The 13,544-nt window shown below is 47.5% G+C and overlaps 1 protein-coding gene across 5 annotated transcripts; it reads right to left on the bottom strand.

Moving 5' to 3' along the window:
• Positions 1 to 604: 604 nt before the first annotated feature.
• On the bottom strand, positions 605 to 12,702 carry CCDC28B (coiled-coil domain containing 28B). 5 transcript variants are annotated; one of them, XM_081924177.1, is made up of 7 exons: positions 12,598 to 12,660; positions 11,307 to 11,637; positions 8,821 to 9,056; positions 6,772 to 6,944; positions 6,344 to 6,498; positions 4,659 to 4,681; positions 605 to 4,346 (listed from the first exon to the last, which is right to left on the bottom strand). In XM_081924177.1, exons 3-7 carry the CDS (start codon positions 8,979 to 8,981, stop codon positions 4,292 to 4,294), a joined length of 567 nt encoding a protein of 188 aa, XP_081780303.1. In that variant the 5' UTR covers positions 8,982 to 9,056; positions 11,307 to 11,637; positions 12,598 to 12,660; the 3' UTR covers positions 605 to 4,291. The 5 variants fall into 5 exon arrangements, with proteins under 5 accessions (XP_081780303.1, XP_081780304.1, XP_081780300.1 ...); XM_081924178.1 differs by lacking the exon at positions 12,598 to 12,660 and adding an exon at positions 12,253 to 12,506; XM_081924174.1 differs by lacking the exon at positions 11,307 to 11,637 and having other exon boundaries at positions 12,598 to 12,702.
• Between the last annotated feature and the right edge of the window lie 842 nt (positions 12,703 to 13,544).

Genomic DNA, 13,544 nt, shown 5'->3' on the forward strand with positions numbered 1-13,544 from the left:
TACAAGAACAGAAAAAAATGCAGATAGTGGCACAAGGGGCAGAATCCAGATTCTCCAGAATCTTAACTTTTCTCAGGGGGGGGGAAACATAGCCATAAACGTTGCAAAGGATGTGGGTAAATCTGACCACAGCACTTGTGCACAGCATCTTGCTTGTACCCACAGAAAGCAGCATTGGGGCAGATGTGATGGTTTGGTACTAGGCAGGGGACACTCCTCTGGAGTACTGGGTGCATAAGTCTGAGATAATCCAAGCTTTTTGTGGGATTGCTGGGAGCCTACTTTGTTTCATACACTACGTACCTCAGCCTTTCCCAATATTATTGCCTTTCTATTTATTTTCTTCCCCTGCCTTCTAAAGTGGTGGGGGTAGGCAATCATGATTAGGAATCTGGAGGGGGGGTTCAAGTATTTGGACTCTCATCCTAATAAAATCCTACCGCCCACAGGATGTGATTTGGACTCCAGAAGTCTGGAAACCAAGTTGTGATACCATTTGCAGCTTAAAGCAGCAACTGGATGCTGCTAAATTGCAGTGTTGCCAAGTTAGATGTCAAAACCAAAGACACAAAATAAACTTACCTACCAAATATACACACAAAACTTTTGTCCTATAGAAAGTTTAATAACTATTTATGAGCTGATTTTACAAAAATTGGACTCCACCCCTTTCCACGATGAACGTTTCATGTGTTAACAAGCATAACAACATTTTAAAAAATTACAAACCACATTCATTTGTTCAGTAGACTACAATTTTCACAAAGGTTTAGAAGAGCTTGGGAGGGAAAGAGAACACAAGCGGACTAGTAATACAAATTAAAGCTTGCATACTTTATCTGCTTCTTGTGATTTTAAATGCAGCTTTTGTGGGGGGTACACACTACCCAGTCTTTGCCAAATTTGTGCCCTCCAGATGCTTTTGGATACAACTCCAGACGTAGCCAAAAACAACTGGAGGGCACCATGTTGGTGAAGGCTGCATTAACCCCTGCCTTCAGCAGTCCTATGCATTAACAAAGAATTCTTCTATGGGACTTCAACTCATTAAGCACTCAATCCATATCCTTACACCATCAGTTACTAAACAAACACTAACTGGGCCATGAGAGATCCTCTGCAAGCCTCAAGGGACGGGCAGTGCACTACAGGTCCAGGTATCCAAATGGCTCTGGCAGTGACTCCGGGTTCAAAGCTAAGGGTGATCAGGAGAAGGAGGCAGTTGGGAGCACTTGCAGCAGCATCAGAACTGGGGAAGGTGGAACTGAGGGTCAGAAAAATCCCAAGAAATATGGTCCTCGAGATTCCTGCCCCTGATACTCCTCAGCGCTAATTTCTCCTGCAGGAAGGCAGAGGTGGCTCCCATGTGCATTAATCCGCATGGAGAATCTGGATGTTGATCTGGAGTTAGCTAGGCCTGCAGAGCCATCAGCTGCAGCAAACGCCAGCAGGCAGTTAGAGCAGCTGTCATGGGACAAGCTCAATTCTGCCACATTGCGCAGGCCGCTTGGAACTTTCTGCTGACCCTCAAGGACAGTCATGAGAGGCCCTGGCAACCTGATGAGGTCGTCACAGGAAACATTATCCCATCAGCATAAATAAGATACTAAAAAGCGCAATGAGAACAACAGCCACAGTGCCTCAGCAAATGTGGAATCAATAACATGATTGACAACGGAGTGTCAAAGTGACCTGAGCAAAGGGGTGCTGGAAAAGGAAGGGGCTCACAGATTATGGGCACCCAGAATCTACATCTTATATGGGCTTGCCAAGCAAGTAATGAAATTGATAGAAAAGGTAGAAAACACAATCTTTCTGATATATAAAAGGTGTTCAGAGAATCTCTCTTTCTACCTGCCTGCTTGGGGTCTAACTCTTTTTTTACAACCTCTCACCCAGCTAAAGGCCATAGGATCCTAGCCCACAGTTATTGATGCTTAAATATTTTATTCCAAAATGCTACATGTGCCATCAAACTTAGAAATTAATTTCCACAACTAGATGGCTCCAAGTCAGGAGGCTGAATTTTCTGGAAACCCAGGTTTGCTTGGCATAACAAAGCCACTTAAAAGAAAAAGAAAAAAACGAGCTTTCTGCAGTTAAGAAAGCGATGCACTAAAAAGTGTGAGATAAACAACTGATTAAAAGGAAGGCATAACACCACCACACAAGCAATTCAATCACAATGAATGTCCATTGTCATATAACGTCCCTGAAAACAAATCAGAACGTTTGCTCAATAAAAACCAGACACCATAAACATTGTGTAGACAAATCAGGATGAATGCTCAATGTAGAGGCCATCTGGAGGCGATATCCATATTAAGTTCTAATGGTACTATACTGCAATATTACATTTCTTCAAATCCCACAGTTATCTATATGAAGAGAATAATATACCTTAAATGAAGCAAATGAATAATATACCTTCATTTCATGTATAATCTTGAGTCTTTTTTCACTGGTTATGCATTACTGTCTCACTAGGTTCTGAGTGAGCAAATGTGAACCCTAATTAGATTCCCCAAGTTGTTAACACTGGGAAAGTTTTGCTTCTCTGTTTTGTTGCCTTGGAACAACCGCCAGAGCCCTGCATGTGATGTAGGGGTAACCTAGCATAGCCTTGGGTTAGGCCTGTCTGGGGATTCCTAGGGCTGGGTTGTGGGGGCGGGAGGGGGGGGGGTGAGAAATGAGGGACAAGCCCCAGGGAAGAGAAAGGAGGTAGCCCAGGGATAGTATTTCTACACCTCTAGCAAACCAGCTGTTTGTGTGCATTTGCAAGGGGCAGAGCTACATCCTGAATAGAGAGAGTGCAGAAGTTCACCTGGCAGCATGTGAAGGGCTGTGGAGCCAGGAAACGTGCCCTCCTCAAGTGGTTCCATAAACTGTTCCACAACCTGTCCTTCAAATCTGGTATCAGGGGGAACTGGGTCCTCCTTTTCATAGCAGAAATGAAACATGTAGACCAAGGATTGGATGATCCCAATGATGAGGATAATAAAAATAGTAACACTTAACATCTGTATAGCACCTTCACATGTACTCTCCCTAGCTGTAAAGCTTAACAACAGATCTGTAAGATATTATCATACCCCATATTGCAGAAGGGGGTACTGAAGCTGAGAGTGACTAAGGACAACTAGTCAGTTTGTGGCAGAGGCAAGATTCAAACTGGACCCCTCTTGATTCATAGTCAGTCTCTTAAGCTGCTACACTACACCAGCTCTCTACAAATAGGCCTGGGGGATAAATTTGGGTCTGGCTTGCATTTTAATGAAGAACTCCATAAGTTGTGCTTATTAAAACAATGTGTAAATAAAAATACAGCTATTCTTCAAAATCCACACTCCTCTGAAGTCTAACACAGTTCTCCAACCAAATAATGTTTTTAAAATGTGTATGTTAGGGGAAAGTGTGCATAAAATGCATACATTAAGGAAAATAACATACAAAAAAAATGCATTCGGGGAAATTGCTTGCAAAAATGTGGTTAAGGAAAACTCTGTATAATTAGGAGGAATTCAACTGAAATTCTGATAAATTTGGCCTTCCCTAGTCATAAGACCAGTTCCCTCCTCCAGGGGCAGTTTCCTATTAAACAGTTGGCATTTTAAAAAATGTTGATGGGGCACCAAACAAACAGTCATGAAAATGAGCATTCATGCTATGCTGGGGGGAAAAATATTAAAACTGGAGGCAGGCAACTCTTGGCAGAAGCAGAGAGGCTGATGGAATACATCACCATTCAATTTGCTGGCCTTGTGCCTGTCAAACTGTGTGTGTACAAACATAGCATGTGTGCAAACTGGTCTGGAGCTGTAGGAGGAAAATAACAGTGGATCCTGGTTCTAAGGACTGTCTGCAGGCAACCAAGCCCTAGAACCTGCATCTCTCTGTGTTGGCACAGGGCATTTTGCCAGTCAGAGCCTGAGCCCTGCATGGCCCTAGAGGGCTCCCCCAGCATCCCTTGCCACACCCCCCAGGGCCTTGCACTGGAGCTCTCTGTTTGCCCTCTGTCGGTCGTGGGGCGCAGGAGCCTCTGCCGGAGGCTGGCTTCCATGCTGCATCTGCAGTGTGTCCCCAGTGCACTGAGGCCCAGGAGTTGCATCCTTTTCCACTAGGCTCCATCTAACTTATCCTTTCTGTGTACAGTCCAGAAGTAGTTCTGCGCGAGGGTCTTCTTGCTCAGCTCCGCAGCTGCTTCTTTGCTTCCTTTGTTTTTCTTTTTGAGGCTTCTGAATGAAAACAGTCAAGAGAAAAACCAGGCAGCCGCCTCCTCCTCCTCCTCCTTCTAGACTGTGGACGCATCCTCCAAGTCTGGGTTTTCTGCCAGGTGGAGCTTTTGTCTGAGGTGTCTTATTAAGGAAAAATGGAAGGCAGCTAAGCTATGATGCCCCCCTTCTTCTCTGAAGACATACCTTTTCACCTAATGCTGCTTTTCTTGGGGAGAGAGAGGAGGAGGGAGCCGGGGGGAATCTCCTATTTAAAAAGGAGTAGCTGGACTATTCAACCTTGCCTATCTGCCACAGATGGATAGACTACTTCCTCCCTGTACCCCCACCCAGCGTCCCACCCTTCACCCCCACCATCGCCTCTGCCCCCAGTCCACCTGGGAAATGGCTTGGGCATTCACACACTGGGCACCATAAGGAGGATACATGGAGTTGCTGAGTTCTTCCAGCTGCAAAAGCAAAAGAGAGTCAGCCACAAACAAACACAAGGAGCTCTTAAGAGGAACTTCTGCAGTGGAAATAAACTGGGGCCACACTAAGCAAGGTGATGGAGCGCTGTGATAGGATCATCCCCTTCTTTAGATTTTGGCAAGTAGCAGCTTATGGGAGAAGGCAGTGATAAGCATCAGGGGTGCAGGCACTGAGTGAGTGTGTATGGTAGTGTTTTTAACACATGCATGCACAAAACCTTATTTTTCAGATAAAGATGCCCCTGAAACAGGTATTTGCTCTGTTAAGGGAGAAGCCAGAAGGATCTCCCACTGCCACCTCTGTGGCTGCCATTTGCCAATATTTAAAGAGAGGGGATATCCAATATGTCATATTCCCTTATTTAGCCTGCAGGTACTATAAAAATGGATCAAGATTTTAAAAGTTAACTTGTTTCCTAAAATGCAGAAGAGAGTCCCATAGATATTGCACCAACATGGAGAAAGCTCTATTGCAGGGTTTAGGAACTGGATCTGGCCATGAGGCTGGATGGACCCTTATCTCCCCTATAGGCCAAGCTTGATAGGCAGGCCAGTCAATCACCCGACATCACAACAATGTGAAGGATCCTGTTTTTGTCCATGCAGACGATCAGCTCATTGGTGGGGCTTGCAGAGTGCTGCTCACAGAACACTGCAAGTCCTGATGATCAGAAGATGACCAGTACCTGCAAACCTCTTCTGTCTCAGCCACACCTTTACCTGTCCAACACCTGATCGGGTATAGGGCTTGGCCAAAACCACCAGACTGGCCATAAATATTGGAGGAGCACAGAGCAAGGTCTCCCCCACAGGCAGATGAGTGTAAATTTGCCAGTAAGTAAAGGACTGATAGGGACGTGGGTGGCGCTGTGGGTTAAACCACAGAGCCTAGGACTTGCCGATCTGAAGGTCAGTGGTTCGAATCCCCGCGATGGGGTGAGCTCCCGTTGCTCGGTCCCTGCTCCTGCCAACCTAGCAGTTCAAAAGCACGTCAAAGTGCAAGTAGATAAATAGGTACCGCTCCTGCAGGAAGGTAAATGGCGTTTCCGTGCGCTGCTCTGGTTTGCCAGAAGCGGCTTAGTCTTGCTGGCCACATGACCCAGAAGCTGTTTGCCAGCTCCCTCGGCCAATAAAGCAAGATGAGCACCGCAACCCCAAAGTCGGTCACAACTGGACCTAATGGTCAGGGGTCTCTTTACCTTTAAAAGATTGTTACCTATCACCTGCAAATGCACCCTACACACGGACCGAGTAGTTGGGATGTCATGGATGCTCATAAACTTCTAGGGGCAGAGGCAATTATATTTTAAGTATGCTGGGTTTCTATAACAAAGGCATATGCACCCAAACATGTCTTGTGCTGGACAACATTTGTGACTTGGGCTACATACTATAAATTGTAAAGCACCCCCCCCCAACTCAAAGAATTCTAGGCACTATGGTTTACCCTTCACAGTCTAACAATTCCCAGCAACCTTTAAACTACATTGCCCAGAATTCTTTGAGGGAAAGTGTGTGCTTTGGATGTGTTTCAAAGTGTATGCAGCCTGAGCTCTTCAGTTCTGGGCTGAACAAGGAGGTGGGAGAGGGTGAGAGTCTCTCAGCCAGAAAAGGGATTCCAGGATTCCTCACAGCACTCACATTTGTCAGCAGCTGATCCAGGTTCCTGTCGGCCACCGTCTTCTTCTGGTCCTCGGCAAGTTCCTCCACGTAGACGTCCAGGCTGAAATGCAGGCGAGCCAACTTCTCCTGCATCTCCCGAACGTGCTCCAGCTGCTCAAAGGAACATTCCTTCCCTGCGTTAGTTGAGAAAAAGAACGCCAGCGTTATTCCATGGAGCTTCTAGGAGATACCACCCCCATTTCCCCTGCAGGGAGGACCAGTTAGCTAGGTGAGGCTGAGAGAGTTTAATTCAGCTAATTGCGCTTGCTAAGCAAAGATTCGAATTCAGGCCTTGCCGTTCCCCATCCAACACCCTGCATATTACAACACACCGTCCAGAAACAGATATTTCTGAGATGTTTTTCTCCCTCGGAACTGAAGGGCCGAGAAATAACCGAAGCGCTTACCAAAAGCCTGCAGCTTTCCCGAATGGAAGTCATTCAAGAGGTTCAGGAGGCCCCCCTCCATCTCATACACATCCGAGACGTCGGTCAGGAACGAGTGCTGCAGAGGGGTCCCCACAGCTGCTGTGGCAGCGCTGCCTCCAGGCTGGGGAGCTCGGGGCTTCTCCTTGTTTGCTCTGCATCAGACAACAGCAATAAGAAAAGATGACGGGTGGGGTGGGACCGGGCAGGAAGTCCCTCTTCCTTCCTCAGAGCACAAAGGAAGCCAGAGACAGCCTCCAAGATTGTCCTCAGCATCATTTCCACTTTCCTTGCCAAGGAGCCAGGGGCTCTGCCAACGCAATGGCCAGTTGGGCATGCAGGGGTGGGAACACACCAAAATCTCTCCTAGGAGGACAGCCTCACCTCCACCTACGGAAGTTGTGGGGGAGAGCTGAGGGATCCCCCACCCCATTAACAGGGAGGCATTGGGGTGATTTTCCCCCAGGGAGGAACAGAAAGTTGGGCAGCTAACTGGATAGTAGAGTCTTTCTCTTGCATGCAGACTTCTTCTCAGCAGCTGGCCTCCCCTTAAATGCTGCTAGAAATTGTGCTATATCATCACTGGACATTGATCTGCTTACCCACAACTTTAAAGCAAAAGTTCTCAGCCCAGAACTTTCAGCTCAGGAGACATATTCCTTCCAACTCCCTCCCACCTCCCACACACCAGGCCACAAGACCTGGACTAGGAAGTCAAATCCTTTTGCTTTGTTTACTGGATAAAGAAATGCCATTGACTCAAGGCCACAGCCTAGATTCCACCCAGGCACCCATCTGACTTGCTCTAGCAAAGGTCTCCTTTCATTTCAGTAAGGCCTGCTCCAGAGGACATTGCTCACAGCACTCAATTGTGTCCATCTTCCCTCCTGCCACCCTTAAGGGCAGCCCCAAACTGGAAGCCTGGGTCCCCTTTGCCTCGGGTTATAATTTGGGGAGAAGTGTCATTTCAAAGGGAAAAGAGGTGGGCTCTCTCTAAGGGGAACGGGCCTTAGGTAAGCTGTCGCCAACCTGGCTGGAGCTGGTGGGAGTTGTAGTCCCAAGCATCTGAAGGCTGCCTTAAGGCACTGTGGGGTGGAGCAAGGACCGCTTGTGACTTTAGCAAGGCATAACCAAGACACTGTAATTCTTCATACATTGACTCACTGTTTTTGAATGTGCCCTGTTTGCTACTGCAAGGAGATGCTGAGATAATTTTATTCAAAAGCAGGGTTGCCAAGTTTTTCATTTTCAATAATGTTTCCAGGGGCTAAGTGCCTCTAAGCATGTGCCCAGTGCCCTCCTTTTGTGAAGGCAGGCAGCTTTTTAAAAAAGCAGACCTATTTCATATTTTTTGCTCTATAAGACTCACTTTTTCCCTCCTAAAAAGTAAGGGGAGATGTGTGTGTGTCTTATGGAGCGAATGCAGGCTGCACAGCTATCACAGAAGCCAGAACAGCAAGAGGGATTGCTGCTTTCACTGCGCAGCGATCCCTCTTGCTGTTCTGGCTTCTGAGATTCAGAATATTTTTTTATTGTTTTTCTTCCTCCAAAAACTAGGTGCGTCTTGTGGTCTGGTGCGTCTTATAGAGCGAAAAATACGTTACTTAAAAAAATTATACCCTGCTCTCCCCCTACGGAAAAAGTCAATCAAAGCAGCTTAGAAATGTAAAAAAGCAAGAATGGTGCAACCATTTAAATGCAAATCATCAAACTCAAAGCAGTAGCAAAAAGCAAGAAAAGGGTGCCTCTGGGCAATGGCAAAATGCCTTTCTCTGATGAAAAGCAGCTTGGTTTAAAAAATAAATAAATCAGCATAAGGTTAAAATGTCCTTAAGCATGCATGGAGTGTCCAATTATGAACAGTCCTATTTAAAGGTAGGAACACAACATAAGCATTAAAACACCTCCTCCCCAGTTTCACATCTTTCTGCTTGGCAGTGGCTAGACGGATGAAATTCTAGCCTGCTGGGCTCTGGGTTCAAGTCCCTCCCAGAGGAAACCATGCAGCTCTGCCCCCAACCTTTGGCTGACCTCTTGAACTTGGCTCTTTGCTTTGGCGAAGGGAGATGAGGCATCCCCAGGGAGAAAGAGGTGCTCTTGCTAGAAGGGACTGGCAGCTTGCGGAGAGCACTGGCTGGAACTGGCTGAGCTAGGTGGGCTTTGGGACTTTTCTTCTTCTTCTTCTCCTCCATCCTGGAAGCAGCGGGTCTCTCTTAGTCACACACCGGAAACTGCTCAGGGGAACGAAGAATGAACCTAAAGATAAGCTAGAAAGAGATAGCAGCAGCATATTGGTGGCTTTCAGTCATGAACATAACTAGATGGACCCTCCAGTGCTCCAAGGCAGTCTATCTCTGAACATCAGGCACTGGGACAAACAACACGGCAGTGGCCAGTCCTGACATGCTCTGCAGGGGAGCTTCCATAGGAACACAGGAAGCTGTCAATTCCTTGGTCCATCCAGCTCAGCACTGCCTGCACTGACTGGCAGCAGCTCTCCAGGGTTTCCAGCAGGGGTCTCTCCCAGCCCTACCTGGAGATGCCATAGGGTGTTGAACCTGGGACTTTCTGCAGGCAAAGCTGATGCTCTGCCACTGAGCTATGGCTCTTGCGCCTTCCAAAGGAATCTGGCTGGCCTTCAGTGAAAATAAAAGGCTGGAACAGATCTTCTTTATTATTCTTTTTTAAAAAAAAGCCATTTCTTCATCAGAAAATTGCAGGGTGTACAAAAGTTTTAATAAAACTCTTCACACAGCTTGCAAACATTTTTTATAACCCCAACGGTAAACAAGACAATGAGAGACATATAAATATGTCTTCCAATATACAGTGGTATCTCGGGTTACAGACGCTAACTCCGCTAACCCAGAAATAGTACCTCGGGTTACGAACTTTGCTTCAGGATGAGAACAGAAATCGTGCTCCGGCGGCGGAGCAGCAACAGGAGGTCCCATTAGCTAAAGTGGTGCTTCAGGTTAAGAACAGTTTCAGGTTAAGAATGGACCTCCAGAATGAATTAAGTTCTTAACCTGAGGTATCACTGTACATAGATATGTAAGGCTGTCATTGCACAGCCCCCATTGAAGGATTCATCACAATCCTGGATTTGCAAGACGTTGTGGTGGGGTAGGGGAAGAAAAGAGAAGGCAGGTTGTACAACAGCAGTGGCAACAGCAAGGGAGTGAGAAGGGAGGGGAAGCAGTTTTGTCAGGTGTTACAAGGCCAGGGAGCGTTCTGAAGACAGCAGCCCATTCTGTAACCAGGACAAGAAACAGACTTCCACCACTTCCAGACTTCCTCTTCCTCACGTCCCATCTCCAACCCTTTGAATCAGAGGTGGGGAACTGGATCTAGCAAACAACAGCAAAGGTTTGAATAAAGAACCTGCCATACAATGAAATCATTGAGAGCTCCTCATCCTCTCTCACACACACAGGAGTCAGGCGAGGACTAGAAGGAGAAGTTTGAGTACAGCGAGAAGGGAGAAACATTGAAGGGGGGAAATCGCATAAGTGGGGCTGAAAAAACACAGTAGGGAAATAGTTTTAAACAGCAGCGCAGGTCTGAATTAAGCAGGGATGGAACAAAGCAGAGCAGGGGATGGTTATTTTAGACCATGGCAGAGGTTTGAATAGAGTGAGTCAAGGTGACATTAAGAGGGGTGAAGCGGCAGATTAGAAAAAGGTTTGAATACAGCAAGAAGGGAGGTGCGAAGGTTCTGTTGTGTTAGCTGCTATGATGCACCCATTTCTGCTACTTCTCCTTGTTAAAACAGCTTCATTTTTTAAAATAACAACCCCCAGTGTCTCTCCATCCCTGCTGCACTCAAGCCTCTGTCATTATTAAAGCCACATTTTTTTGCCTCCGTGTCTCCAGCCCTGCTTTACTCAGATTTCTGCTGTTGTTTGAGTACAGCGATAACTGTGTAAGTACAACGTGAGAACACTTTCTGACTGTTGCTATTTTCGGGTAGGATTCAGTCACACACTGGCAAATCCAGGTTGCACAGTTTTTTTTAATGCTTGAGCACATCAGTTTTGCTTCTCCCCCCCCCCCCAAAAAAAATGTTTTGGTGATAAGAAAAGTGATGGGGAAAATGAACTGGAAGGTTTGGGGATAACATTTGCTCGATGCAAGATTGTACAACCTTCCCACAAACAAATCAAGGTGACTGCTCAGTAAGTCTGGATGCGGCCTAAGTCTCTACTGTTCTCCCCTTCAAAAGGACATCACGCATGGGTTGTATTACCCCTGGAGTTTCTCATTACTTGGAGACAGTAGTATGAGTAAATGAGGTGCTGGCGTTTTTGGTTCAGTGGAGATACCTAAGTACCCTTCTTAGAGTCATAGAATTGTAGAGTTGGAAGGGACCCAAGGGTCATCTAGTCCAACCCCTTGCAATGCAGGAATCTCAGTATCCATGATAGAGCACCATCCAATCTCTGCTTTAAACACCACCAAGGAAGGAGAGTCCACAGCCTCCCAAGGGAGGCTGTTTGACTGTAAACAGCTCTTACCATCACAAAGTTATTCCTGATGTTTAGTCAGAAACTCCTTTCTTGTAACTTGAATACATTGGTTTGGGTCCTATCCTCTGGACAAGCTGAACACAAGCATGCTCCATCTTCCATGTGACAGCCCTTCAGATATTTGAAATGGCTATCATATATCTGCTCAGACTCCTTTTATCCAGGCTAAACATACCCAGATTCCTCAACCATTCCTTCTAAGACTTAGTTTCCAGACCGCTGATCATCTTGGCTGCCCTCCTCCGCACACATTCCAGCTTGTCAATATCCTCCTTAAAACTGTGGTACCCAGAAGTGGACACAGTATCCCAGGTGTGGTCTGACCAAGGCAGAATAAAGTGGTATTATTACTTCCCTTGACCTGGACACTACTGTTGACGCAGCCTAGAATAACAGCTGCACTGCCAGAATATACAACCCAGAAAATGGTATCGCTGATCAGCGTTGGGGCTAGGGAGAGACAGCTTCAGTCCCCGCCCAGCCACAAAGCTCACCAGGTGATGTTGGGAAGATGTCTTGCTTCCTTAGGCTAACTTAGCTCTCAGGGTTTGTTTTGAGAATAAAATGAGAATGCATGGGCGTAGCCAGGAGGGGCAGGGGGCAGCTGCCCCCCCCATCAATCAAAATCAATACAAATCTGAGGTTCTGTCCTCCTCACAGAAGCCTGCCCCCCCCCCCAAAAAATCCTGGCTATGCCCATGTGAGGGTGGGGTAAGTATTTTACATCCCTTAGCTCTGTGTAAGAAAACTAAGGTAGAATTTAAATTAAATTTAGGTTGTCAACTGCTTGGGTGAGGAGGACTGATTCTCCCACTATGAGAAATGCCCTGTGCATCTCATTTAGGTAACAACACTAAACGCTGAATTGCTAATTTGAACCCTCCCTGGCTCATCGACCTTCTATTTTCGCTCTTGCATCACATAAGGAGCTCACATAAATAGATCGATAAACAAGACCGTGCAGAGGAGGCGGCGATGATGCAGCGCCTTAACAAACAGCCCTGTCTGGCTTCTAAGAAGAGGTCGCTGCCGGAGAAAAGAGGTCCGGGGCGAGAGAAGGAAAGGTCTCGCTCTCCGCCGGCAATCTTAAAAGGCCGGTTAATCCCACCCACCGCCATCTGCCAGCAACAAAAGATGCCACCGCCAATGTTCCGATTTGGAACGCTGATTCCTTGCTCCACGTTCCAAATCAGAACGTTCTCCTCGCCGAGGTTCCACGCCCCCCCCCGCCCCCACTTCTCACCGCATGGGGTGGAGGACGCGCTGCGGAGACACTGACCTCTGCGGCGGAGACGGGCCACGGGGGACGCTCCCGCGGCGGCTGCTCTTGCTGCTGCGCGCCCGAGAAGCGCCGAGCGCGCGCGCACTCCCTCTCGGAGAGGCGGTGGCCAGGCAGACGCCTCCGCAAAGGGGCTTGTGGAAACGGGGGCCCGAAGCTCAGGGTCCGTTCCGCCTCGGGTCGGCTGCAGCTGGTTTCCCCGGGCTCGGGCGGAGGGAGGCTTGGTGGCCAGAATAACATGCCCTTTCACTGGATCCGATGCTGCCACTGCCTTCGTGGACAGCAGCCGCTGCTCCACCGCTCAGATCCGGGCCCTTGGAAAACTGGCTTGCTCCCCACCCCCGCTCTGAGCCAGCCCATTGCAAACGCCCGAATTCTTAAACCCGTTTCGGAGGATAGGGTTCAGTAGCCCAACAGCGCGTCGAAGGGAAAAGGTCTCTGGGTGTGGTCAGAAGGCATCGGATTCCACCTAGGTAGGCCTTCCTCTGCCCATCTTCCCCTCCCTCACCCCACAGCTTCCATTCAGCCCAAGTAGTACCAGTTACAGATAGGTAGCCGTGTTGGTCTGCCATAGTCAAAACAAAAAAAAATTCCTTCCAGTAGCCCCTTAAAGACCAACTAAGTTAGTTCTTGGTATGAGCTTTCGTGTGCATGCACACTTCTTCAGATACAAGTAGTACATTAGACTTCTTCCCTCCCTTCACGCCCAGTAAAGCTTGACCTGGTACATTTCTCCAGGGTAGAAGCAGGACCTTTATAAAGAAAGAAAAGGAGAGGTGGAGCCCCCATCCCTTGAAGAATGTAAATGAGAAGTTTAACTGCTTGCCCCTTTAAGCTTGACAGGATGGCCTGCAGAACCTGCCCAGGATAGTCTCCCAGTGGGGGTGGATCTGTGTTTGGTCATATTCATAGCCTAAGGCTTTGGGGCAGGGTACACAGCTACAATT

The sequence above is a fragment of the Podarcis melisellensis genome (assembly GCF_964234715.1).
Source record: "Podarcis melisellensis genome assembly, chromosome: 8".
In the NCBI taxonomy this organism is placed as follows: domain Eukaryota; kingdom Metazoa; phylum Chordata; class Lepidosauria; order Squamata; family Lacertidae; genus Podarcis; species Podarcis melisellensis.

Bases quoted from the DNA above. Each gene is read 5' to 3' on its own strand.
- CCDC28B (XM_081924174.1), bottom strand. From the start codon at position 8,981: ATGGAGGAGAAGAAGAAGAAGAAAAGTCCCAAAGCCCACCTAGCTCAG. The intron at 6,499-6,771 runs GTAAGCGCTTCG...CAACTAACGCAG, and splicing joins GGGAAAGCTGCAGGCTTTTG to GGAAGGAATGTTCCTTTGAG. The intron at 4,347-4,658 runs GTATCCTCCTTA...AAGACACCTCAG, and splicing joins GAAGAACTCAGCAACTCCAT to ACAAAAGCTCCACCTGGCAG.